At 37.7% G+C, this 27,945-nt stretch overlaps 2 protein-coding genes across 7 annotated transcripts; one reads left to right on the top strand and one right to left on the bottom strand.

Moving 5' to 3' along the window:
• The first annotated feature begins 4,987 nt into the window (after positions 1 to 4,987).
• On the top strand, positions 4,988 to 10,203 carry rcn1 (reticulocalbin 1, EF-hand calcium binding domain). 3 transcript variants are annotated; one of them, XR_008906911.1, is made up of 7 exons: positions 4,988 to 5,436; positions 7,735 to 7,928; positions 8,513 to 8,691; positions 8,782 to 8,842; positions 8,959 to 9,158; positions 9,291 to 9,450; positions 9,528 to 10,203. XR_008906911.1 is itself a non-coding variant. In XM_056749522.1 (6 exons), exons 1-6 carry the CDS (start codon positions 5,216 to 5,218, stop codon positions 9,396 to 9,398), a joined length of 963 nt encoding a protein of 320 aa, XP_056605500.1. In that variant the 5' UTR covers positions 4,988 to 5,215; the 3' UTR covers positions 9,399 to 10,203. The 3 variants fall into 3 exon arrangements, 2 of the variants coding, with proteins under 2 accessions (XP_056605500.1, XP_056605501.1); XM_056749522.1 differs by having other exon boundaries at positions 9,291 to 10,203; XM_056749523.1 differs by lacking the exon at positions 4,988 to 5,436 and adding an exon at positions 6,403 to 6,837 and having other exon boundaries at positions 9,291 to 10,203.
• fancd2 (FA complementation group D2) lies at positions 10,148 to 27,929 on the bottom strand. Of its 4 annotated transcripts, none has more exons than XM_056749520.1 (44): positions 27,822 to 27,929; positions 27,539 to 27,608; positions 27,065 to 27,199; positions 26,895 to 26,962; positions 26,693 to 26,796; positions 26,533 to 26,590; positions 26,386 to 26,438; positions 26,153 to 26,231; positions 25,906 to 26,030; positions 25,658 to 25,745; positions 24,423 to 24,527; positions 24,175 to 24,266; positions 23,959 to 24,061; positions 23,840 to 23,875; positions 23,597 to 23,743; positions 23,235 to 23,369; positions 22,643 to 22,774; positions 22,302 to 22,409; positions 22,110 to 22,219; positions 21,968 to 22,022; positions 21,780 to 21,899; positions 21,340 to 21,413; positions 19,839 to 19,985; positions 19,587 to 19,687; positions 19,331 to 19,446; positions 19,088 to 19,196; positions 18,795 to 18,896; positions 18,584 to 18,675; positions 15,327 to 15,494; positions 15,120 to 15,236; positions 14,829 to 14,957; positions 14,332 to 14,450; positions 13,984 to 14,094; positions 13,768 to 13,901; positions 12,889 to 12,988; positions 12,588 to 12,710; positions 12,412 to 12,505; positions 12,261 to 12,332; positions 11,952 to 11,990; positions 11,770 to 11,844; positions 11,524 to 11,598; positions 11,287 to 11,433; positions 11,112 to 11,189; positions 10,148 to 10,551 (listed from the first exon to the last, which is right to left on the bottom strand). In XM_056749520.1, exons 2-44 carry the CDS (start codon positions 27,600 to 27,602, stop codon positions 10,480 to 10,482), a joined length of 4,311 nt encoding a protein of 1,436 aa, XP_056605498.1. In that variant the 5' UTR covers positions 27,603 to 27,608; positions 27,822 to 27,929; the 3' UTR covers positions 10,148 to 10,479. The 4 variants fall into 4 exon arrangements, with proteins under 4 accessions (XP_056605498.1, XP_056605497.1, XP_056605499.1 ...); XM_056749519.1 differs by having other exon boundaries at positions 27,539 to 27,698; positions 27,822 to 27,915; XM_056749521.1 differs by having other exon boundaries at positions 27,539 to 27,602; positions 27,822 to 27,907.
• Between the last annotated feature and the right edge of the window lie 16 nt (positions 27,930 to 27,945).

The raw sequence follows: 27,945 nt of genomic DNA on the forward strand, positions 1-27,945 counted from the left end.
TATTCAGATACTTGCTACTGTAAAAGAGGTGGTTTTATTAAGCTTGGAGTGTTTATTTATTCAATATTAGCTATGACCTCACCACGACTGCATGATTTATATGAAATATCTACTAACTTAGTTCAAATAACTAATTGATTTTTCATCAGTTTATTTTTTTCTATCAATCGCTAAGACGGAAGTGTAAATGTTATTTAGTTGTAGAGTTTCACTAGGAATCAATCTATCAGACCTATTTAATGGCACAATTAAAATGTGTAAACAAGTTTCTTACGTCACTGCAATTTGTTAAGGAAATGCAAAAACAAATAATGTCCATAAATGTTATTAGTTAAAGAGATAGTTCACCCAAAAATAAAAAGTCTCTCATGAATAACCCTCAAGTTGTTCCAAACCTGTATAAATGTCTTACAGATATTTGGGAAAATGTTAGCAGCTGAGATTTCCGAGGCACCATTGACTACCATAGTTGAAAAAAGGTTTGTTTAATCGTTTGTTATGTTGAACGCAAAATTAGATATTTTGAACAATTTAGGAAAACAAACAGTTCTGGTGCACCTTTGACCAGTATTTACATTATTCTACTATGGTGGTCAATGGTTCACTCGGCATCTCATCCCTATAGCTAAAACTATCATAACATTTCTGTTAATTATTATTTTATATCAAATTAAATGTTGGTCTACATTTTATTTGAAAAACTAAACAAAATATTGTGTCAACTATGAAGTGAAATAAGTTTAAGTTGAGGTAATAAAATAAACTGAAAAAAGTGAAATACTGAATAACCTTAAATAAGAATAAATTAAATGTATACAGCAATGTAAAAAAATATATAATGCATATAGAACCATTTCAAAATATATATATATAAACTAAAATTAAAATGAATAATTAAATAAAAGCTTTACATTATAAACTACAACTAATACATCAGTCGTTTCATTTTTCTAATGAATCCAATCAAATTAAGCAGTGCCATGTTATTCTATTAATGAAACATTTGTGCTGGAAGCCAAACTATGAAATTGTCACGTCCTCCAATGAGATGATTAATAAGACTTTCAATCTTTATTTAATCTAAGAACCCCCCGGGGTCTTTACTTAATGAAACAAATGCACTCAGAAGATGCCAGTAAGAGTTTTGTTTTGGACTTATCTAAATAGAATGAAAATTTATTTACTTATCCTTAGGGTTGTCACGGTAACATGTCTTACTATAGGATGCCAGCTGAAGTATCTCGATACCTAGCAGTATCTCGATGCTGTACCATGTTCATAATTCAAATCTATACAAAAAACACAGATTTAGATGAAACATTTTGTTTTTCCAATGGTTTACTGTATTATACTTTGCACTAGAATATGTTGATATATTAACTGTAGTAATCGGAAAAATTGAAGAAAATACTGTAGCAAACTTAAATATTTACTATGATAAGACTCAAAAACACTAGTGTCTATGAGTTTAAGTAGTTATATTTGTTATAAGTAGATAATTTTTCACGTGGGAACTAATTCAAATGTGGGACAAATTTCATTGATACAGCAATCCCCTTTAAAAAGGGAAATATTAGGCTTACTTTGAATGCAGAACTAATACTGCCAGTAGGTGGCGTCAATTTTCCACTGAGTTAGTAAATCATTTAAGCAACTCGTACAAAACACACATTCATTCAGGAGATAAACACCGCAGAAAGGCAGATGTAAATGTTTAAATGAATATTCATGCCCATATGCAACATTAACTACTTACTACGATACTACCGTTTCAAAAATGGAGATGCATCGCTCTAGTATAATATGATTTTACGATACTGTTCACTTTTTTCAAACAATTCAGTTCGTTTAAACACCATTGAATTAGGTTTTATGTTCAAAAACAAATTGCATTTTATTAATTGGAATTAAAACAGTTATGCTTTGGCTTAACTAAATGTTTAAATTTCTAAATACCATGTTTCAATCAAGTGGTCACAATTGATGCTTGTTCAATTTATTTAAATAAATCAAGTAAACACAACACGATTATCATGAGTTATGTTCACTTAGAAAAAATTAGATATACTGTAAGAGGGTCCACTAGAAAATTCTATATTATTTGGCAGCCATTTATTTCCTTTGTAGAAGGCATGGCAGCTACTAACATATCTATGTAACCCAATTGTGTGTCCATATGTGTGTATGTGTATATGTATGTATGTATGTTTATAATTTTTTTATTATTTTTACTTATTTTTATTGAGGCTGTCTTTTTCTCTTATTTACCTAGATATTGGAATTAAATATGTATGAAACTGCAGACTCATATTTGAATATGCCGGGATGCATGGAAATTTGCTGAGGGTCCAGAACCTGTGGGTGGGGGGCATTGGGGAGTTGTTTTGTCTGTTTGTATGGACAGGAACTAGACTTGACTATTTCATGTGTGAATTGTATATCTTTTGTTTGTTATATATTTGAAAATAAAAGAGACCTTGAACAAAAAAAACACAACACGATTATTTTGAACTACTTTGCTTAAAACATTCGAGATACATAAATGACTTGTAGCAGCATAGAAACAGGATTTCCACTTCCCATCAGGCTTTGCACGGTCATGGTTGTTTAAATTTACTCAATTCACTTTAGCTCATCATACATCTAGTATTTGAGTAGATAACATATTTCTGTTATGTTAAACCACTGTCCGTAATTGAATTAAGTTATTTTAAAGTATAATTTTTTGAGTGTGCATGAATAATTAGTCAACACCCGCTTTATAAATGATAAATTATGTTTCAAGTCTCAAAAGTTTGTCTAAGCCATTTGAATGTGCAAAGATTTTGCACAAATACTACAATAAAAGACAATTTCTTTAAGAAAAATGTGTTTCTCAAAACAGTGCTTTCTGTCCGGCTCAAACATGAACTTGTGTGACGCTTGCCAGTGTAGTCTTCTGTCAAAAAGAGAATAGGGAACGATTTTCATACTTGTTTATTCACATATTAATAAATATTTACATATGATCTAGATTTTTATGGAATCATGTAATGTACTATGGGAATAACTTGCTCACAGTGTCATATCTAATTCCCCTCTGTAAATCGGAAACGACATTCATTTTTGTCTTCCGTTATTTGCATAATACATTGCTAAAACATGCCATCTTTTAACATAAGTTGAGTGTCACAGCTCTCCATAATGGAAAGCGCCTGAAGCTATGAGTGATGAATGTTAGTTTCATTTATGGTTTATCAGTCAGTTTGAATCAGCTTAGTTTGAAGTGGTTAGGAAAAGGCTGTATGAATCGCTGTCCTCTTACTAAATAAAAATGTCTGACGTAGAACCCGGTAGACTTGTTTCTACCATCAGACCTTGATTCTTGGTCATCGGCCTCATTTATAAGATATGCAACTGCACAGATTTAATCGTAGAATACACTGTAAAAATATATTTTTCTGACAGCTGGGGGGCCAAAATTAAACCATAAAATAAAAAAATTCGTCCTATAAAACTACTTTTCCCCTCTTTTTCTTGTAAATTTGCGGTCTTTTCTGTCATTTGTGTATGCTAATGACCAGGGCAATGTTTAGATTTATATTAACGGCATGGTGCCACTACGTTTTCTTTAAGCCCCAAATTTACAGGTCGGGGGAGAGGACCCAGAAGGACTTAACTGCCTCATTAGCATAACAGTGCTGAGAAGTATAGGCCTTAACGTTCATCATGAACAAAATTGTAAAATAAGTGTAAAAAAAGTAGATGGGGTGCCATAAAATACCGTAAAATAGTGTGAAAAAATACTTAATTGAGTAACCCTAGTACCACTACAGTACAGATGTCAGTGCTATTGACCACAGTATCCTCTTAAAAGCACCTGGAAATCTTGTTGCTTTTAGCCTGCAGGCTTCACTAAGTTCCACCTAATTGATTGCTTCCCATCAGCTAGCGTAAATAATGATCCCTTTGAAGGTACAAGGGTCAATTATACTGACCCTGAAGGATTATTCTTAAAGCTCCAACTGTTTTCCATTTGCAACATAACTCACAAACAGTGTTAACTTTCACTGATTCTTTCATTCTGGTTCAACACATCTGTTCAACCAGAGAATGTGCCATGATGTTTTTAGACTATACTAAGCATTCAACTCAGGACTATTTCCAGGCTAAAGAGTACGCCCTCTTCTATTCCAAATCTGTCGGGTAATTCCAGTGAAAACAAATCTGACCCTACACCACCCAATGACATTCTATGGAAAGTGTGCTTTCATCTGGTTGCGACAGTTTTGAGAGACTTTCGGTTCCAATATGGTGGAGCCCTGTGCACAAAGCCAAACTATATTATGAAATCTGCTGTGGAAGAACTTGAACGGCCAGCACAAAAACCAAGACCTGAGCTGGTTTGAATTGTGGCCTTTATATATAAACATAAGGCTACGTATAGTCCCCAGCTAACAATTTTGGGTTCCCAGAACGTCACAAGAGCGTTATCGTTTTTTTCAAGAACGTTTCAAGAAATTCCTTACACTAAAGGTGAACTAAGCAAATTTTTTGGGACATAAAACGAACGTTCCGGGAACGTTTCCCTAATGTTCAATCTGGCCCCTCGCGCGTCAACTCATGGCTACTTACATTTAGACATTACTGCATCATTAATTTTGTAATTAAGTTTTTTTTTATTTCATAAATCTATTGCACATTCAGTTTAATTTCAATTTTTTTGTCAAGCATTACTTACTAACCACTGATGAATTACAACCAAGCTAAATCAGGGACGATCTAATGGTGACAGATAGGATATTAGCTCTCCACACTACTCCAGCCTCCTGCCACAGGTCACACCACGTAACATTTGACATTCCTGAAAGAAGGCAGCGGCCGCTCCAGCGTGTCATTTTGCAACGTGGCGTCCACGCCAATCTCGAGTATCACACAAGCCCCTGACCAATAGCAGACCGTCTAACAATCACGTGCTCTGTTAGCTGCGACACGATTGGCTGTGTGTCACAACACGACCGCTCGGGGTTTGGTTGTAGCGCTTTGTGATCCGCCGGGTATGTTTGAATCGACTTGTACTGTAATCATATGACGTGAATCGTTTAACGAGTACTTTACACGTTAAAGAGTGTAACGCGTCTTTCTGGGAACGGCGACGTCTGCGGTGCGTGACTTCATCAGTAGAATAAGCTCGATTACACGTGTATTTTAGTCCGCATTTTAGATTGCATCAATCATGGACGCGTCCATTTATTTATGTGTTTTCTCGCTCTGCACGTGTCTTGCTTTCGGTAAACCGACTATTAGGAAAGAGCGAGTTCACCACGAGCCTGAACTGAGCAGACAAGAGCACGAGGACAACCAGAGCTACCAATACGATCACGAGGCCTTTTTGGGCAAAGAAGAGGCGACCACCTTTGATCAGCTCACCCCAGAGGAGAGCAAAGATAGATTGGGGTAAGATTCTGGCGTGCATGAAAACTTGAGTCTTTGGTCTAAGCTTAGGTTAGACACCATAATTATTTGCATGTCAACATTTACATATTAACGTTGTTTGTCACTATAAAGTATGTTGACATAATGGGTGTGAGGTCAGCTGGCTGTCAAATTCTCGTCAAAACACGTTTGTGTTGGTTGTGAGTTTAACGTTTCGTTTATCATTATGGCAAGTTTTCCAGTATACACATATGAATTAAATGGGCATGTAAATGACGCATTATGATTGGAGCTCTAGATCAGCTGGCTGTAGGGGAGGGAACGTCACAACGTGGCATTGCGATAAAAATACATTTGCAGTCTTCCGTTGCTCAGACAGAATTTGAGTTGGGTTGCCTGTCAATATCATGTTTAATAACATTATATATACAGCAGAATATGGTTTACAAAGCAGTGTGTTAAAGGGACAGTTGACATAAATGTAAATTCTGTCTTCAGACATTTACTCATCATTCAGCTGTTTTGGACACAAATAAAGATATTTGGAAAAATGTTCTATGGCAGTCAATAGTACCCCAGAACTTCCCACATTTTTCAAAATATCTTCTTTAGTGTTTCACAGAGCAAAGTCATTTATACAGGTTTGGGACAATTTGAGACTGTAATACTAATTTCACGATAACAGCGGATTATCACTTGACATTTTTCATTTTGTACGCTTTTATTTACTGGGATATTAATCAAACCCATGACCAACCAATCAGATTACTTAACATTACACAATGTTTTCACTAGGGATGCTCCGATCCGATATTTGTATCGGAAATCGGCGTCGATACTGAATAAAATTCTAGATCGGGTATCGGTGACAAATTGCACCGATAACCGATCTAGCTTACATAAAATTTCTGCTAGGCGATGTAAAAGTTCATGGAGACACCGGCGCTTAAACTCTCTCGTGGCTGTGCTTTGCGAAGCGTGTGACATCATACGCTAGCAACGTGCTCTGTACGTAGTGCGCGTGAACAAGCGAACATAGCTTACATTGAGCAGCGAACAGCATGGAGCGACAAAAAATATCTGCCATTTAGATTTATTTTAGAACAGCTACGCCAACAAGTTACACCGCTGTTTGCAATACATGCGAAGTAAATGTTCCGAGGGGTTGTGATAAAGCTGTTCATTATAATACTACTAATTTAAGCACGCCGAGTTCAATAAGCTGAAGAAACTAAAACGAGACGGTACGAAGCAGCTAACTTTGGAGGAGACAACGAAAATAATTCAGAAATTTCCATCTGGTAGTGTGAAAGCAGCGAAAATCATTGAAAGCATTTTGAATTTCATGGTAATGGATTTGCAACCGCTGTCCGTCGTTGCGAACAATGGCTTCAGACTCCTTATAAACCACCTGGAGCCGCGGTACGACATTGTGAAGCGTAACTGAGACCTGAACTGTACCAAAAAGTCTGCAAACATGTATACGAAAAAAATAAAGATGTCAATGCGCTGAGTTTTGGGGATAATTTGACTTTGAATTTCTATTTGCACCGACTAAACTATTATATCTTTTTCCGTTTATTTTTACATGTGCAGCACAAGCTAGGGAAGCTAGTGTTTTATTTATCTTTCGGTGTTTGATGTTAAATTTGATTTCCACTAAACTTTAGCTTAGTTTAGTGGACTTTGCTTTAATGACTAAAGCATTAAAAAGAGCTGATTCCTGTTTGAATATCTAAAGCAGTGAAGCTATTGCTTTTTTGCTCAATTTCAGCTGCTTTATTGTTTATTGTGCATTGATTTTTTAAATTATATTTGCACATAACAGTTATTAAGAGATTTTGTTTCCATTTATTAATACTTGTCTATCAAGCTAGTGAAGCTGTTGTTTTATTCAGCTGCTTAATTTGCACTTTAATTTTGAATTTCAAGTTTAAGATAGTGAACATTTTGTTTTATTTTGCTGGTTTAATAAATAATTCACAAAATTTGTGAATCATTTGTTTGTTATTTTGTTTTACGGGGTCAGGAAATTAATGTTAAGTCCAGCTTGATGTCTTGCACAGCAATGCACACAGTTTATTAAGTAATTGTGCACTTTAAAAATGTTACCTCAGTATCGGATCGGTACTCGGTATCGGCCAATACTGAATCTCAGGTATCGGAATCGGTATCGGAAGCAAAAAAGGTGGATCGGAGCATCCCTAGTTTTCACAGTTTGCTACTTTGTGCCAATTTTTAATTTTCACAGATTACACAAGATTAGTTAAATCAAGCAACAATTAACCAAGAGGTTTTGTTTCTTTTTGACTTCTTCAGAAAAATCGTTGACCGCATTGACAGCGATGGCGATGGATATATCACCACCGAGGAACTCAAGGCCTGGATCAAGAGAGTACAGAAACGTTACGTCTATGAGAATGTGGCAAAGGTCTGGAGTGATTACGACCTGAACAAAGACAATAAGATCTCATGGGATGAATACAAGCAAGCAACCTATGGCTACTACCTGGGTGGGTCCTATAACTCTCGATCGACCTTTGATAATGATTTTGTATGTTTGTGATCGTCACCTTAAGTAAAAATGTGTAATGATCTTTTTAAAAAGATATTTCACCCAAAAATGAAAATTCTGTTTGAGTTGTTCCAAATCTGTTTACATGTCTTTGAGAGAAACATATTTGGAATAATGCTTATAACCAGACAGATTCTGTGCCCCATTGACTCCCATAGTAGGAACAATTTCTTAAAAGAAGACATTTTGAAGAATGTAAGACAGCAAACAGTTCTGGGGGACTTTTGACTACCATTGTATTTTTTCTACTATGGTAGGTAATGGGGGGCAAAATATGTCTGGTTACAAGCATTCTTCCAAATATCTTTCTCGGTGTTCATAAGAACAAAGAAGTTTTGGAACAACTTGAAGGTGAGTAAATGTTGACAGTTTTTATTTCTGTGTGAAGTATCACTTTAAATAATTGGGGATGTTTTCAAGAGGTGGATGACCTTATAGTAAGATGTCTTGAAACTCGCTTGGTCGCACATCTGTACAAAGTGGCTCCTTACGATGTTGTGATGTGACATTATCTCTTTTCAGCCAACCCCGAGGAGTTTGAGGATTCGACTGATCAGTTCAGTTTCAAGAAGATGCTCCCTCGGGATGAACGCAGGTTCAGGACGGCAGATTTGGACAGTGACCTGGCTGCGGAGCGAGAGGAGTTCACAGCTTTCCTTCACCCGGAGGAGTTCGATCACATGAAGGACATTGTGGTTCTTGTACGTGTGATATGAAATTGATATTAAATCTGAAAGAACTGAAAACAGGTTGCCAACGGTTTCTCTTTGTGCTCTGTATTCGTCTGCTAGGAAACTCTGGAGGACATTGACAAGAATGGAGATGGTCATGTAGATGAAGATGAATACATAGGTAAATGTATTTCTCATTTGCGTAAAAGCCATCAAAATATATACATTTTTGGGACCATGTTGTGTAGTTGCCTTATGATGGAAAAAAAATGTTCAATATATTTTTGCCACTTTTAGCTGACATGTTTGGAAATGAAGATAATGGTCCAGAACCAGCCTGGGTGAAGACCGAGAGGGACCAATTTTCAGACTTCAGAGATATCAACAAAGACGGGAAGATGGACCAGGAGGAGATTCGTCTATGGATTCTCCCACAGGACTATGATCACGCTCAGGCCGAGGCCAGACACTTAGTGTACGAGTCGGACACAGATAAGGTAAAGATTCAACTCACTCCAATTTAAAGGGTTAGTGCAAAGAAAGATCTTTTATAATTGACTCCTCAACTGAACATGTGCGATGTACAACACACACTGACAAATCTGTATTCGTGTTGTGTCATTCCTCAGGATCAGATGCTCACCAAAGAAGAAATTCTGGAGAATTGGAACATGTTCGTAGGCAGCCAGGCCACCAACTACGGTGAAGACCTGACCAGGAACCACGATGAGCTGTGAGCCCAACTCAAGAGGATGAGACTCTAACCGCATAAAGGCCTAGTGAGAACAAGTGTGTCCTGGCCTGAAGCTCTGTGGTATCTTTGGAACCAATCAGAAGCCATTTTTACTGACTGATCTCTATTGCAGCTCTACCTCACAGACTGGACATAGAGGACCTGAGAGTCTGAAGCACTGGTGACCATGATCCCACATCCAGATCTCCTATACTCTATGTTCCTAATGTGGGTGATCAAGAAGCTGCTCTTGGTTGAACAAGCTGCTACAGACGTCTTCAGCCAAAACCAAGTCTTTTCTATCATACACATTTTTTTGTTTTGTTTGGAAGCAAACAAGCAGTCATAGGATGAAACCTGTATCCGTGGTGCCCAAAATTGTGTGTTGTCAATGTATTGGAACAAATGAGAGATATGAACTGTATTTATTTAGAATATAAATGAGATGAAATGATACAGCCACGTTTTTATATTGTTGATTTAGACTTTTTTTACACTATTTGTGAAATACTAATATTGGCCAGTATCACTGTCACACTTTGCTGCCTCGGATGCAATATGTAATGAACTTTTACTGTGTTTTTCCCCCAATGTGGTTTATTTTTGGCTTATGTTTGTCTCATTTCATTTTAATTGTAGATCCACTGATACACTACACAGCCAACTGTTTGTCTTCAGAAATTTTATTAGCCTGCATGTTTGGTTAGTGCTTATTTTCTATCTTGGCTATAAGACAAAGTATTACACAGGCAGTTTTAACTATATACTTGTAATTTATTAAAAGAGGTGATCTAATGTGTTAACAGTTACAGATTGAAGATTTTTTTTGGAAATAACAGCAGTATTTTCAACCACTTAAAACAGTCAATTTAAATCTCATTTTTTACATATAAAACAAACATGAACAAGATTTCTAATAATTGATTGACCAGTCCTCATCTTAGACGAAATGTTAACAAAACAAATGCATATTTATTAGCTTTATCTTTTAAATAAAATCACATATTCAGAAAATACATTACATGAAGGTAATAATAGTGTATTGATAATATATTAACGTAAAGCAACAAATGAACAATCTTATTTCAATCAGATTCATTTGATTCCTCTACATCTTCATCTGGCTGTTGATCAGTTATCTCATCTGATTCGCTCTCCTGTATCAAAACACACTCAATTTAACATCCAGAAAGCATGTGCATGAGACGAAAGTCATAATTTTAACTTGTCAGAGGTATTTTGTGTCTTGCACTCTTGTTTCAAGTCAATTAATTAGTAGTAAACTTTTATTCTGTAGAGTGAAAAACTACAGCTGTGCACTGTACACGCTTGCATGCTTTGGCTCGGAAAATATAGTATTGTGAAAAAAGAATGCATACTTAAGAATTACTGGTTGAAAAAGTGTTTATGTGCATTCTCAAATTGAACAAGATGGCTCCGATGAACTTTTGGGACGCCAGATTCGGCAAGTTATTCACGGTTATTTTTAGAGGATGAATGTGTATTTTTCTCCTCATATTTACAAAAAAATATTTGGTGGGTCTCAAGATAGATTTTACCTGTCTAGATGGGTCCTGGAATGAAAAAGTTGGGGAATTCCTTGCTCTATACATCATACTTATATAACCTATATGACAACATAATCCAACCAACCTATCTGAGGCCAGCATGAGTTACCTTTAAAGACAAAACTGAAAAAAAAAAAAATGTTTTATACCTCATTGTCGCTCTGCACTGGAGACGATTCTTCTTGCTCATCAGCGACCTGTGACCTCTGTGAGAGAATTTCCTCACCCTAAAAAAACAAGCACATTTTGAAACAGTAAAACAGGCAAAGAACCATGAGTTCGAGACTGGCTCGAATTCAGCTTTCCTTATGTTCCAGCACTCACCTTCAGGTCTCTGTTCTTCAGGTTTCCCAGCCAGAAAGCCTCCTGGCAGTGGTTCAGAGTGAGCATGGCCTTCACACGATACACAAACTGTTCCAGACTTTTCTTCAGGGCTGGGACGTGATTGGTCAGGCCTGTATCTTGCCTGATCTGAGAACAGCAAAGCAGGGGTTAGAAAAAGAGACGCATCCAAATGGTTAAAATGTTAGTGTCTAGTGCGTAGTAGATGGTGCTATTTACCTTTGAATGACCACACATGTGGTGGAGTTGTCTAGTACTGAGCTGAAAGGTCTTCAGTAGACTCTGAACTTCCTCCTGAGAAGACACATCCATGTGGAAAGAAAATGTAAGTTTTTTTTTTTTTTAAATGAGCATTGTCTTTTCGTCTACATCTTTTCGTTTACATTTCATCTAAGCACTCTGGATATAAAAATGGGATGCATGTTCCGGTAACACATGTTTAGATTAATGACTTGAAAAAAATACCTTGTGTTTTTTAAAGCTGTAGTCGAGCAGAGGCATTCCCAGCTTTAGAAATGATTCCAGAAAAAGACGGCCATACTGAAGAAAAATATGAAAGCATTAAACAAATAACAGTTCAATTACATTATCGTCATAAGGAGCCATTAAATAGATGTTAGACTCTTGCACACAAACACACATCTCACCTTTAAACACACCGTCAGTACAGGTCTGGTGTCAAACACCTGCCCCAAAAAAGAATAAACTTTAAAGAGACAGTTCATCCAAAATGAAAATGATGTCATTCACCCTCACCTTGTTTAAACGGTCGGTATGATTTTTTTCTTTCTTGAACACAAAGATATTTTGAGAAACGTCAATGGGGTTCAATATTGAATGGTTAGCAACGTTCCTCAAAATATCTTTCTGTGTTCTGCAAAGAAAAAACGTCATACAGGTTTGAAATAACATGAGGGGAAAATGGTAGCACAGAAATGATGTAATGGTCTCTGTACCTTGACCAGGTTTAAGAGAATGTGGAAATCCTGCACAGCTAGATTCCATGTTAACAGTTTCTCGCTCTGCACCTGATGAAAGACAAAGATGATCTTCATCAGTTCAGGACAAATAAAAGCAATATACTTTGTTTTCTTTAATGGTACACACCTCTCGGTTATCGCTCTGTTTGCTGGGAGGAATCTTGCGAACAGCTCTCTCCAGCTCTGCCATCAAGCTCTTGTAGTACACCAGGAAGGTCTGCCTGCAGGTTTAGATACATGAAGAAATATCACAGCTGCTCGGTCTGTCCTGAAGATGAGAGGAAGTGCAGCTCTTCACAGTACCTGTTGAGCGTGGGCCAGCTGCGAGAGCTGGCATCTTTAGCAGCATTTAATAACTCTGGAACTCCTTCACCAGCAATCTCCTCCACGGCCTTCAGGACGTCATCAGTGTGTTCCAGATATATACTACAGTAAAAAAGTGTTGACAATCAATACGATTTTTTGGAATTTTGTATTTGTAACTTGCGAATCACATGAACCTAAAAGTGCAAAAGTGCAATTTTGTTTTATTTGGTATTACTTAGGATCTACAAATGACTGTAATTTGGTCTGATAGTATTAATGCATTTTACTCATCAGGTACCTGAGGAGGGTATGAAGCGCTTCATTGTATTTGTTTCCTCGCTCTCTCTCTCCACTCGCTGTAACCCACTCTTGACACAAGAAATGCTTGGCCAGGGATGCTGGGAGGAATCACAACAGTCAGAAATCTATTTTAAACACATTGCACCACAACTAAATTAAGAAATGCTAAAGGTAATTCATATCTGTTCTTGCAAATACATATGAAGAGTTTCGTTAAAAAAAGAGACAACTTGACAACATAATAAAAAAACAGGTTTTTGACAAAAGGGTTCTCTTCATATACACACATGGTTCCTGGACAAAAATGACCATCAACTGTAACTGAATGGGAAATAAGGTAATGTGGTATTGATTTTCACTTCATCAAAATTGTACAAAACCATATTTCACGTGATTAAAAACAACTATATGGCCCTGAAAAAAAATGACACTTTCTCCTGACCGACATAATTGGAACAAATTTTTAGGTAAAATGGTATCTGATGACTATCCATTCCTGTTTTATATTGTTGTTATTTTTATTATTTAATAGCACTAGTTTAATTTTATATGTATATATATATTATGTTTTTTCTTTTTGCAGGGGTCTATAGAGAGAGAGCTCTATGGCATTGCACATGTTCTTTATTTTTACCCCACTAGATGGCGCTAAGAAGAAACAAAAATCTGATTTGGAAGGCCTTCTTTGTACTTCAACCGGAAATATTGCAACTGACAAACAAAACAGGCAAAAATTGCTGGCCAAGAAATGTACCATTAGTTATGAATGCAGGTGCCATTGGTTTCGCCAACATTTAAAGCCTGAATACTTTTATGGCCCACTGTATAATGTAAACCCAATGTGTTGAGAGGATATAGTACTTTACATCAAACTCACAGATCTGCTCTCTGTATGTCCTGTGGTTTGATCCTCCGAACTGTGTCAGCACAATGAGCAGCTGGGTGAGACACAGGGCGGTGTTCAGACTGGGCAGAGAGCTTTTAAAGTTCTGCAGATACTGGAAAGCGTGCCTGAGTACATAAAACACCAAAGACAGAATTACACTTCAAACTCTTCAATGACAGAATGTACACATATGACAACTGATCTCACCTGCTGAGCTGATCAAGGGTCAGATCAGTCTCTTCTTCCTTCAGTCGACAGGCCAGAACTCTCAGAGCCTTCTTCAGAAGAACACGTTGCTCGGGAACAGAGAAGCCAGACCTGAAGATCAACATCAGGTTAAATGGCTTGAAAGAAACCACCCTCACTTTATTTAAATATTGTTATATGCAGTGTATGTTACATAGTTCTTATCTACCTTAAATGTATTTGTTAAAAAACAAAAATACAGACTACTGCCACCAGCTGGTGTTCGAGTTATTTTCAGTCACACAGGTGCTGATTGACAGTATATAGAGCTGAAACAAACAGGACAGACTAAAGTCTTTCAGGTCTCACCAGCTGAACGTGGTGTGTAGCACTTGCAGGAGAAGCTGATAGGCTGATGACATAAGCTGCTGTTCCTTCACATCCACACCAGAGGCATCAACAACACCCTGATTCTCTGTCAGCAGAGTCTGTGTGGACAAACACATTTAAACGAGTTTGTTTGACAATACAATTCTCAATCAACAAAGTTATAAGTGTTGAGCATTGAAATGAGCCTTGAAGGCAGGTTAAACCAGTAGCGAAGCCAAGAGGGGGCTTCATTTACATGTACGGTCCACTCAGATTTTTGATAGCTTAAAATAAAATATATTATCAACATGTATAGAAACCTATACGTATACATAATGGCCCCCTCATTTACAGACAAGCCCCCTCGTAAAGAAAGTTCGGCTACGCCACTGGTTTAAACACAATGATAGTTGGCATTAAGATTTTATTTCTCAGAAAATACATTTTCTCAACATATTTGCTGTAATCCGATCAAATGTCATCAGAAATATATGTACCTGAAAGTGATTGTGACAGTTCTCTAGGTGAGTGCAGAGGGTGGGCAGCAGCTCGATGCAGCAGGTGGCGATTTCTTTGGCGTTTTTCTGCTGCAGGTGTGCAAATCCTACAGTTCTGTCTGTCTTACTCTAAAGAGAATCACAATTTTCAATAATCGTGATATAGCATGTGTGTGTGGCATAACATTATTCAGCCCAGTCCCCCTTAAATCAGATGAATCCTAAACCCTAAAACATGATTGGCTGATGATTCAGGTGCATCTTGTATCACATAAAGCTGTGTGTGCATACTTTGAGAAACGGGGCCTTCTTGGCTAGAGAAGAAGCCAAACTGAAGTCCATTTTTCGCCACATGTCTTCCAACAGGAAGTGCAACTCTGCGGGGCCCAACTGCACTTCTTCTCTCATCTACACACACACAAAATGTATCAGAGCACATTGAACGAAGAAAAAGTATGTGCATGCTTGAAACTGAAGTACATCACAGTGTTGATTTACTTTACTGTGTAGCTCGGTGTCCAGTAGCGTTCGAGACAGAAGGCCACACTGTAGCACGCTCAAAACCTCAACATCCAGCTCTCTGAAGAACGGCCAATAGGAAGCCAGACTGACCCCTGATGCGGTCTCCTTCTCTTTCTCCTTCTCGCTCTCTTTGTCTGGATGGTCCTGTCATAATACAACGTTAATGCTGTGTTCACACCATCGCGTTCGTTACTCTTTATTACTGGCAGGATTAGTTTGTAAATTTCAAGCGCGACGAGGTGTGTCTTCACGCATCCGGACGTGTTAAACGCGCAAGTTTCTGGCTCAAGTTGAGGTTTCTATGAGTACGCATCTTTGCATTGACGTCGTATGTCCTTTTCTTGCGCAAATCACTAAATTGGTGTTTGGTGTGAACTTAGCATAACAGTACAAATGTCCACTTTTCAAATCTTCAAATAAACCCAAGAAAAAGTGACTGAAGTGCCTTTCTAGTTTTTTTGACCAGTGAAAATGACAAACAGCATTTCAATGGCTTTACCTCAGTCCCTGTAGGATTTTGACATAGCAGAATTTAACGCATAATCAAACAAACTCCGCAAAATGTGCAGCAATTTGCATTTGTAGAGATTGTCGTCGATTTTCCACATAATTTGGCCAACGACATGGCATGTGGCGTCCAGTGTAACTAACTTGGCGACTTTGTTGCTAGATTTAGCGACTTTTCAGACCCCTTTAGCAATATATTTTTCAAATAGCGACAAGCGAAAAATCTAGCGACTTTCTGAATAAGCCTTGGCGTCTTAGCGAAACATCCTGCTTCACTTCTACTGCCCCGCGAGAGCAAGTTTTTACAAAACTTATTACAAAAATAAGTAAGAACTTCTTTAATTGTGCATTTGGGTGTATTGTTTTAGTATAATACTGTATACGACAACTCAGAGAGTAGAGATAAGAAGCAGACCTGAAGCGCTTAGCTCGTCAGATACGACATGATGACGTCACTGTTATGCAAATTAGCGCTTGAAATCATCTGACAACATTTAGCGACTTTTCGGGCAGGCTTTAGCTACTTTCCATGGAAAATAGTTGGCAACACTGGTGACGTCATCGCATCACACATTCCATCAAAACCTGATCCAAAAGTCAATCAAAGATACTATTGAAGGGTGTGTAACACTTACAATTTGCTAACAACATCCATTGCCATCTATAAAAAAAACAGCCTGTCGTCTCATTTCCTTCGTTCCGCTGATGGCATTAGCCGTTACGCTTTTTTGGCTAAGGGTTGCAGGCTAGTGGCTTTGAGTCAAGACAGCCTCACTGATGTGTGTGTGTCACGTTCTTAAATAACACAACTGGAAACAACATAAAGCCATCTGAGAAGAAGAAAGCTGTCATGTTTATTTCGGTGTCAATGAACCTTCAACCCAATCAACTAAACGCTGATTTTTTTTAAAGTATACGAGGTTCATGTGATAAATTCATAAACGTTATCGCAAAGACATTTCCAAACAAGAAGCGGCATGAAACGAAACGTGATTGGGTGCATGACCTGTCGGTCAAATTTCCATCTTTGGCAGGCCTTAAACTTAAAGCGGCCAAGGTTTCCAGACCTTCATAATAGGAAATGCATAAATAATGTTTTCACAGGTGGTATTTTTAAAGATCCCTCTTTGCCAATTCAAGTTGCATTTGTAACTTTTTCGGTAAAAATAAAATAAAAATTTGAATAAAGCTGCTGTAAAATTAAGCATTTTTGGCTGCAGGAATCACAAAAAAATCTCAGCAAAATCCTGTGGGGACTGCTTTACCTGTTTGTATACACAGGGTATCTGCAGGTTTCTGAGAGTTAGATTTAAGACTTTTTAAGACCTTTTTAATACCATGCAGAATGAAATTTAAGACCAATTTCATACTGAGGTCGAGGGACATGAGAGAACGGCGCGAGACCAGTTCAGCTCACAGAGGAGCGGAAGCATAAAAGGTGGAGCGATGACGCTGTTTCAGTTTGGGGTGGTCAGCAGTCGTCCGCGAGGGGCTGCTGGCTTATACTTTCATTTTTGTATTTGTTTGTTTATTTTTTTTAAATTGTTGAATGTTCGCCGGTTCCCGCCTCCTTCCCATAACATCTTACCTGATTACACATACCAACAAATTTGCAAACAGCAAACAATACCACCAATTACGATCATTAACACACATTGTTTATTGACATATTGAAAGCGTGAAAGAACAATAAATTGCAAAACATAGTGCAAAGACTGACTAATCGTTAGGCAGAAAATTGACAGCCAACAAAAAAAAAACTGCACAGCAGTAACATGAGGAATGTACACTGCATGACAATAACCTGAACATTGGGTTTTTACTGTACAGATCGGTTAAACATAGTTCGAAAAATGTCCCCGACAGAGTCGTTAGCGTTATAGGACTGGTGCTTTGTTACAGTATGCAGAGACCACAGTACCTCTGCTCTGAGTGTTGCGGTGGCGTCAAACGTTGTTCGGATGTCTGTTGGCGTAGAAACCGCGGTGCTTGAAGCTGATGCAGATGCCGGAGTAAGGCATGGAGCAGTGCTCAGTGGTACTGAGGAGGGCGCAACGGAACAAAACATCTGGTGAAATATCTGGTGTTCTCCGACAGGTTTCCGCAGCCGCTTTGTGTTTTTCGCACTGCATGTGCGTTTCCAAAGATTTGACCCCCATGTTCCGAGTTTTAAAACTTTCTCCAGAATATACACCTGACTTCGAAAGCATTGCCACAAACTGGTCTTAACCACGGCGCAAAATTAGGGTTATGTAACCAGTTTTCATTATATTTACACTTCCCCACGGTTAAAGCGAGAAATTGCTTATATCCAGTCCACGCGCCTAGCAAATAACCCCACAAACTAATGTGTTAGTTGCGGTTCCGCCTATTTTTTTTTTTTTAGAAATAGACGTATCCTAATAATGACATGATTTAAAAAACGAAAATACATATATTTTTATACGAAAATACCAATACATTTTATGTTGTAAGTCTGATTGGATTTTTAAGACCTTTGAAACGCGGATTTAAGACATTTTAATGCTATTTAAGGCCTTATTTTCACATTATGGAATTTAAGACTTTTTAAGGACCCGCGGACACCCTGATACATTATTAAAAAAACGTGGCAGTTTGGAGTTGTCATTCTCTTTTATTATCCAAAATAACATTTATTTAACGACCACTATAATCAATAGTCACATGTCACCAGGTTATTGTCAAAATGTGAGAAATAAATGTACCTGCTGGGACTCTTCTGCCTCTGCGGCCCCTTCCAGCTCAGATTTGTCAGCTGAAGTGTTCTTATTCACTGATGCCTTCCTCTTCTTACCAACTGTCCCCAAACACACACAAACAATGCGTCCAAAAAGCGTTTTGTACCATTCTAATCGGTGTGACACAATCTAAATAATAAAACCTAAAGTGAGAGGAAAATCTCTTCAGCTGGTTTACCCTTGTTTCCTTTCTTTGGCGGAGGGAGGGAGGAAGAAGGTACGACCCCTTCAACTCGATCTCCATCGAAGTTTGCCTGAGGTGGAGTGTAACTTGGTGTAGCTAACAAAACACACAATGTTACAATATGAACCTTCACAGGAAAATAATATAAGATTTCACAAGAAAAAATCATATTTGACTCATAACTTCCAATATTGTACATATACAGTAAATGTTAAATGAAGAGAAAAAATTAACTACATTTTAGCATAGCTCTCAATATAACAGTGTATAAAGGTTCTCTCTTGTACCTCCTAGGCACGTCTGCAGTAAACTCTGAAGGTAAGTGATGTTCTGAATACGAGTAACAACCTTCATTTTCATCTCTGTATCTTTCTGCTTGCAGAAGGCATTAACCACCTTCAGCCACACAAAAACAATACATATCATAGTTAATACCATTCACATAGTGTTCTCTATATAACAGTTTAAAATGGAAGATTTAGAAGACATATTAAAAACACAATTTATAAAAAAAAATATAACACGCCGACCTCTCTGAACCAGTTGATGGTGTAAAACAGAAGAGAGCAGAGAAACTCTCTCTCAGTCCTGGACAAACTCTCAACCTTCTCCACCACCTCCATATCAGTCAGGATCAGAGGACAACCTGAAAGAACACCGCAAACCCCTTATAACATGTATTGTTTCACAAAGACAGACATCAGACACAAATGCTGACGTGACCTGTAGGTTCACGGTAAAAGTATACGAACAAATGTCAATAAAACATAACAAGTCAGATCTGACCTAGCAGAGCATCAATCTCCTCCAGATCTCCGTCATGCTGAACTTCCTCACACAACCTCAAAAGACGAAAAAACGAGAACAAACACAGAGGGGACACACGCCTGTAAGAGAGAGAGAGACGAGAGTGAATGTTTATGTTTGACAACTGTGGAAGGAACCATTCAATTCTCTTACCAAATATAATTTATATTTAATGTTTTAGAGATGTAATGTTTTGCGTGGTCTATAAGTGTGTTTTTGGACAGGTTTGACCTCTCTCTCTTGACTCCAGCGGTTTGTGCCATGTCTGATTTGTGTTGCTGGTCTCGAGCCATCACAGGCAAGATATTGATGGCGATTCCTCCCTGACTCTCCTCCTCATCCAGATGATACATCACACATGCCGGAAACACAAAAGAACTGAAATACACACAAGACAACTTACAATTTTAATGTCTATCTTACATGAATCAACCTGCATCTTTCTTCTAAGGATCAAAGAATTATGTTCGGAACTGAGAGCATTAGTGACTTTCATTGAATCTTTTCCCCCATAAAGGTGAATGGTGACTGAGGCGGTCGGACCCCGTGTTTGGTACATTAACAAAAATGTTATATGGGTTTGGAAATAGTTGAGGTAAGTAAACAATGACAGAATGTTAGTTTTTGGTTGATTTGTAGATTTAAATAAACAAAGACATCCTGAATATCATACTGTTAACTGTCCATCTTAGACAAATTAATACAACAAATACTATGTATATATATATATATATATATATATATATGTATAGTATGATATTCAGGATGTCTTTGTTTATATATATATATAATGAGATTACTGATAGGCTTGTTGAGATAGTCGTGTCACCGGTGATATACAATGTCCACCCGCCTACCAATAACATCACTTGTCCACCGCAGCACCAACCCCCATGTCATTATATATTTTTTAAATAACTGTTATCAAGCTGGTTAAATTTGAATTTTATTTCTGTTCTAATTTTCAAAAGCGGATGCTTTGTCATTTATTTAACAAACATGTGCGCCGTGATTACTGGTTTTGTAGTAGGCAACTTATCTAACATAAATGTTTTATTTTTCGTTTCTTATTTATTTTTTGCTTGATGTGTGCTGTGATTATTCGTTTTGTAAGGTATGTTTCTAATATACGCTTAATGTACTTTTTTATAGTTTTGTGTGTTTTTATTAAGAAAGATACTGAACACACATTAATTCAAGCAATCGCCATTCCAGAAATGCCGCTATCTAAAAACTGAAACGCATCTTCAACCACCCCACAGCAAACCTCCGGTGTCACCGGTACAACCGGTGTTTTTACACATCCCTTAACCGGTGGAAGAATTTCATCACCGCAAAATCCCTGAATACTGAATAATTGCATTCAGTATAATTTTCTTTTAATAATAATTCTGCAAAAATCTTCTACACGTGTCTGATCTTCTACTACAGATCACAAATGGTTGAGGCTCAGTCACCATTTACTTTCATTGCATTTACTTTTTCCCTATACGTGTGAATGGTGACTGAGGATGTCAGCCCCCATCTGTGGGGCATGGATTAGAAAAAGTTAGTCACGAGGGATTAGAAACCATGAAAGATTTTTGTTTTGTTTGCAGATAATTTATAATAAATAAAACACAAGGCTTTTCGCAAGATTGTCTAAGTTACTACTGCATTTATATGGCCTGTAAACTTTGACTAATAATGTAAAAAATTGAAAAATCATTAATGAAATCCTGATGGTTCTTACCTTGTTGTCTCTGGTCCAAGGTCAACGACAAAATCTTCCTGGAAATCTTCTAACACCCTCTTCCCTATCCATGCCTTAAGATGCACAACACCAGCGTATGTTAATTTTTTTAGTTTGAACACCCCAAAAGGAACCTTCTGTGATTGTTAACTCACCCTCTTGTCCTTGACTTTCTTTCTTCAGCAGAACACAAAAGAAGATATTCTAAAGAATGCTGGTAACTAAACAACGGCGGTATCCATTGACTTGCATTGTTTTTTTGCCAATACAATTAAAGTCAATGGGTACCGTTACCGTACCGTTATGGCACCATTGTTCCGTAACCAACTTTCTTTAAAACATCTTCTTTTATGTTCTGTGGAAGAAAGAAATGTTGACAGAATTTTCATTTTTGGGTGAACCGTCTCTTTTAGAGCACATTTACTGACATACAAACACACCTGCACTAGAGGGTCCAGTTTGCAGGTCTGCAGAAGGTTGGCTAGCTCATCGTAACACAGAGCGGCGGCCTCAGGTGAACTCTCACTGCATGAACGCACCAACTCCAACAGAGCCATCACCTACAACACACAACATCATGTCCAAACAGATCTATACCAATCATCATATTACCTATCAGATCACTCACCTGTCTGTTTGTTTCTTTAGGCAGCGTTCCACCCTGAGAGCAACCAGGTTTATTTCTACATTAAACAGAAGAAGAAAGCTGAAGATCAGAGATCACAGAGGCAGCTTTTTTGTGCTGATGGTGTCTATGGTGGAGAGTTTACCTGCAAGCCCCCATACTGCCCACCATCATGACCGCCCCTATGATACCAATGCGCTTGTACTTTGGCACTGTGCTGGACAGCTGCTTACGAATCACGATGTGCATGTCGTCCTGGAAGCAAAAAATCATATTTTTAGCTCATAAAACATGTTAAGAAATAAGAATTATCCAAAAACTAGAACATGTTTCTCACTTGGATGTGCCCTCCCTGCTGCTCTTGTCCAAATGCCAGGAGACTCAACAGGTGGAAGAGACGTCTGATCTGCTGCGATGTCAGGTTATCCATATAGTCCAAAATACCCTGCCAAAATAAACATTTACATTAAATAAACATACATTCAATTTGAAGACAGTTTCAACTGAATCAACTTACAACAGAAGTAAACCAAATACCCACAATTCTCCACAAATCACAACTGCGGATGGGTTACATTTACACTATTATCTTTCCATGACTTTTTTAGACAAGTGTATTTATACGTGGCTGTATTTTAATGTCAGATAACGAAATGTTTTGAGAGGACTCTTGCGCACCTTCACAAAAACAGTGAACTGGCTCATCTCTGCAGGTCTCTGTGACACAAGCTCACAGAGAAGATCCAATGCAACATCCACCTCCCCGCACACACCGCTGCACGCGTGTGTGACCAGAGAGCCCACCACCTCCTACACAACACACACATGACATTCACAAACACCTGTTTCAGCTTCAAACGTAACACATTCAGATCTACTCAATTAAAGGGACAGTGTCCCAATTTAGACAATTTGGTATATACAATATTTACAAACACACACACATGCATATATATTTAGGAAATATTTAGATGCATTTAATTATATTTATCAACAATTAAATAATGTTAATTATTTGTTATAATTTCCTTAAATATATACAGGTACGTGTATGTGTTTATAAATACAAAATTACTATGCACAGTACAAAGACATATAATATATTAACTCAAACCTTTACTCTGGATGCGATTAATCGCTTGAAAGCCCTCAAAATAAATATGAGCGAAGACATGACAACAGAATCGTATGTGCTTATTAAAACAATATTTTACACTATTGTTTGTTTTATGAATAACTTAAATGTCAGTGTACAGTAAGCGTATATTACCTGCTGGCAGTAGGAGTCAAAGGCAGTGAAAGCTTGTTTGTACATGTGACCTCCACAAGGCACCACACAACAGTCTGGAGAACGCAAGAGACCCTGAGCTAGAGCCAGAATCGAGGGGAAATAACCTCGCATAACCTGTAAAACACAGTTGCAGCACATTGCGTTTTACATGTACACGCATGTGTGTAAAAACATTTATTTATCCACTGTATTCATTTGGATGACTTTGATGATGAACTATATAAGGACATGACAGGATTTAAATATAAAGTCCATAAGAATAAGTAAATATGAGAGAATATTCATTTTTTCTTTGGGGAACTATTCATTTAAAGCATGGTGCTAGATGTGCCGGCACTGACCTGCGCATGACCCTTGAAGGTCTTCTGCAGTAGAGTCTCCTGAATCAAACCCTTGCGAACTTTGACCTTCAGAACTCGCTCCGCCCCCCGCCTGCTGTGGTTTGCGTTAGTGGCGTGCAGAATGAACAGTACCAACAGATCTATCACCTGAGAGACATAACAGGTCAAATCTGTTCTTGAATTTTAACTGTCAGGCATGAAATCTAACAGCAATGACTATTAGAAAATAAAAGGCAATCGCACCTTATGGTCCTCCGGCTCATCAACGTTCTCTATGGACTACAAAAGAAACCAAACTGTTACTAAAATAATATTTGTTTGAAGATGGCGAACAGTGCAGATGATGTGACCTATGAGTTTACCTTAAGCCAGGCCTCAGAGATGGTCTTCTGGAAGCGGATAGCCGACTTTATGACCTCCAGAATCAGAGCCACGCTGTCCTGACCGCTGCTGCATGATGAGGCTCTGTTTATAAACAGTCGGCAGGATATCTTAGTCTTTCTAACTCTTAAGGACAGAGCAATGGATCGTCGCAAAGAAAGAAAATTAAGAACTTTAATAAGGAGCAAAAATCTCACCCTGGATTTTTTTTGTTGCTCTGGGAGGCCTGCAGGACAGCTGGCAAAACACACTGCTCCAACTGTAGCTTCTTCCGCAGGTCACACACCACCTAACCACCACAGACACAACACAAGCAAAATTACGCCATTACTACATAAATTAATTGATTAAAAACGGCTTTATACTAAGGACTTTATACTAAACGGTACTCTTCAGGTGAGCAAGTCACACTGGTTTGAAAAGAGAAAAGGTTGAGCGATCTGACCTCATTAGCATCAGATGTAGAGATGGAGTGAAGGATGAACTTCACAACAACAGGAAGATCCTCTAACTGTACAGCAGAGAGAGTTCTCATCACTGCCTCACGCACCTGACGGAAAGAGATGTAGAGTTAACACATTTATCCAATTTGGTTGTAAACTGTTTCTTTATGTTGTTTTGTTGATTTCTTGACAAAATACTAGTGCTGGGTAAAAATATAGATTCTTTAATATATCTTCAATTTAAAGAAATGCTTTTCTTAATGCACCTGGCTCAGAGAATATTATCTTTATTTCGCCTCTCGTCCAAAAGATGGTGCCATTATTCGAGTTGAATTTAGAAATCTGTTTGATTAGTTCACTCAAAAATGAAAATTCTGTCATCATTTACTCACCCTCAGGTTGTTTTAAACCTGTTTACATTTCTTTATTCTGCTAAACACAAAGAAAGGTATTTGTAAGAATGTTAGTAATTTTCAGATATGTGACATCATCCACTATTATAGTAGGAAGAAATATTGTATATTTTTTTGTTCTGTTGAAAACAAAGTGAAATAATTTTTAAGAATTTAGGAAAACAAATCTGTACCATTTAATTTGGTCTGGCAGTCAATGTCACAGAATTGAAAATTGCCAATTTTCTGTGTTTTTCTGAGTTTCTCTGTGTTCATCAGGTATACAGGTATAAAATGACACGAGGCTGAGTAAACGATGACAGAATTTTCATTTTTGGGTGAACTAGCACGATCATTTTATTGTTGCACATTTACAATGTTTCATTTTTAACTGTAATGTTTGATTACTGAAAGTAAAAAGTAATTTAAAATATAATTGTCTCTGTTTCTAATGTAAATGTGCATTTGATTAATATAGCCGAGTAGGAGGATTTCAGATACCAGCATATATTTAAATATGGATGCCATGTCAGCAAAACTATTACGTAAAATGAACTACTGATAACTAAACCATATTGAATCAGATCAAAACCATATAAATAAGAATCGAATCACCAAATTGGTCCCAAACCCCAACCCTACAAAACACAGTATCATATGACAACTAGTCATGAGAACCAATGAGATTCAACGTTATCAACATGACGCCATATTTGAATTTAGTACCTTCGTGGCCTTAGTTTTCATTTCAATATTGCCAAATAAACTCAAAATAGTAATCATTTTTGAGATTATTGGGATATTTTAATTTTAGTTGCATGCGCATGTGTTTTAGAGTCCTGTACCTCTGACAGTAAAGCAGAGCTGAGATTCAGGCTGGACAAAGCATCCAATACCGGCACAGTGAGCTGAGTGTTCTGCTGGAGTAAAACACTGTGCAAGAGAACACAGACTCACATAAACATCTCATCATCAATACAAACCATCACAACGTAATAACATAAAAAGAACATGGACTCATCCATTGCGCTGGGTTACAGCAAATGAACAAGGAATAAATCACCAGCATCAAACTCAGTAAATGCTGACGTACTTCAGTTCTCTGGCCATGTCTGCGTGCTGCGAGTCCTCAAGGATCTCAGGAAGACTGGTGATAATGTCCCTCTGGATTTCTACAGGAGCTACTGACACCATCTCCATCAGCTTACTGCTCAAATCCTACACACATGTAGGTGGAGCAAAACAGCTTTATGTCAGTAATTCAAATATTTTCAGCTGTGATGACCTCTCTGTTTTGTGACCTCCCTCCAAATCTCAAGCTGTTGTTACGAGTACAGTACCTTGCAGTCTATGATTCTGTCCAGCCATTTTAACTGATTGATAATGAGACGGGGAACATTGAGTCCATCCTCAGTCACACTGTAACAAAACATTAAACTCACTGATGTAACATTGATAAAGAGTAATAGATTATTATAACTGTTAGATGCTAGTTTAGACCAAAACATGCACTTAAAATCAACAATAACAATGCAGCCATGACTATAGACACTTACTCCTCAAACACACTTACCCCTCAAACATGAACTCTGGAAGCTTTTCAAACAAAGTGTTTATGACGGGGGTCTAAACGTGGGGGGAAACACAACTTAGATTTCCTTTGTTTGTGGTTTTATACTCCAATCCGTGAGGTGCAATAGGTATGTTGAGATTTTTTTACCTGCAGTATTTCTATTCCAAGCAACAAGCGCACCAGACTCTCCTGATAGCAACCGGAACTGATAATAGAAGAAAAACAAAATTAAAACATAATAACTGCACACGTCATTACACTGCAAAAACAATTTCCGTCTCTTTTTGTTTTAAATATAGCATGTTACTTGTTATCCTGTTGAGCAGCCGGCACACAGGGAAGCAGACAGTTTCTGAATCTCTCTGGATCTTCGATGTATACTTCCATCCCAGACATAAACTCCTGTATGGTCTATAAAATAATAACCCATGCGACACTGTAAATATGCATACTGTATGTGCACACTTTATTAAAATAGTACAAAATGTAGTTTATTAAAAAAATCTCACATTTGGGAATCTGGGATTTTTACGTAGATGCTGCTGAAGTCGTTTCTGAAATATAACTTGATCTACGGCTGTTAAAAAAAGGGTTCATGGTATCAACATGTGCATGAACACTATGTTTATCATAATATATCAATTGTATGTTGTATCCACTTTCATATCTGTCATCAAACCTATTTCATTAGCTGTATTGACAGGTGTCAAAGTGACCCCAGACTCTTTGAGTAACTGAACAAAGATGGAGTCCGGGTCAGATTCCTTTGCAGAGGATTTTGAAGGTCGCCCAGTGCTCTTGGTCTTTTTTGACTCTGTATAAATAAAGTGACATCATAAACATCAGCAACAAATCTAAGAGGGATCACTTTCTGAATAAACATAAGGACATGGGTAATATCTAGAATAGAGTAACGTTACTAGCTTAATACATACTGTGCTTATATCATAAGCATTATGCAGAACATGCAACATTTCAAATACTGTTGTCAGGAGAAGCGCGCATTGCTTTATGGGGCTAAATAATACGTGCAAAGTGTTGCATATAGTGTAAACTATAGGTTATCTGGATTTTCCAAGCACACAGAATATCTCCATCCGTATGCTATGGTTTAGTAAGCCATAGCTGCAGAGATGTCAACATCAAAACTTACTTGGAATATCAAGTGTGGATTCTTCGTCCACTGTAACAGATGAGCGCTTCTTCTTCCGCATCATCTTCACCTCAGATTTGATCAGATGAATATATTAAATAACACGTATCAGTCCTCCGGTCAGAGGTCAATGAACACAGCTGACTAATATCAGTCCTGACTGAGAGGCAGAAATGATATTCTGCTGCAGTCAAATGGTAAGCTATGGGCTAAATGGACATAAACAAACGCTCCTCAGAGTTATCATATATATATATATATAGCCTAAATCTCAAATGTGTACCTTAGGGTCAGGATAAACGATGTCGTTTAGTCGAACTGTAACCAAATGATCGTTTAAGTTTACGTTTTTGTAACTGCGAACTGACTTACGCAAAGCTTCCCGCGCCTGTGTTTCGTATACTTTA

This window comes from Triplophysa dalaica, chromosome 1 (assembly GCF_015846415.1).
Source record: "Triplophysa dalaica isolate WHDGS20190420 chromosome 1, ASM1584641v1, whole genome shotgun sequence".
Lineage (NCBI taxonomy): Eukaryota > Metazoa > Chordata > Actinopteri > Cypriniformes > Nemacheilidae > Triplophysa > Triplophysa dalaica.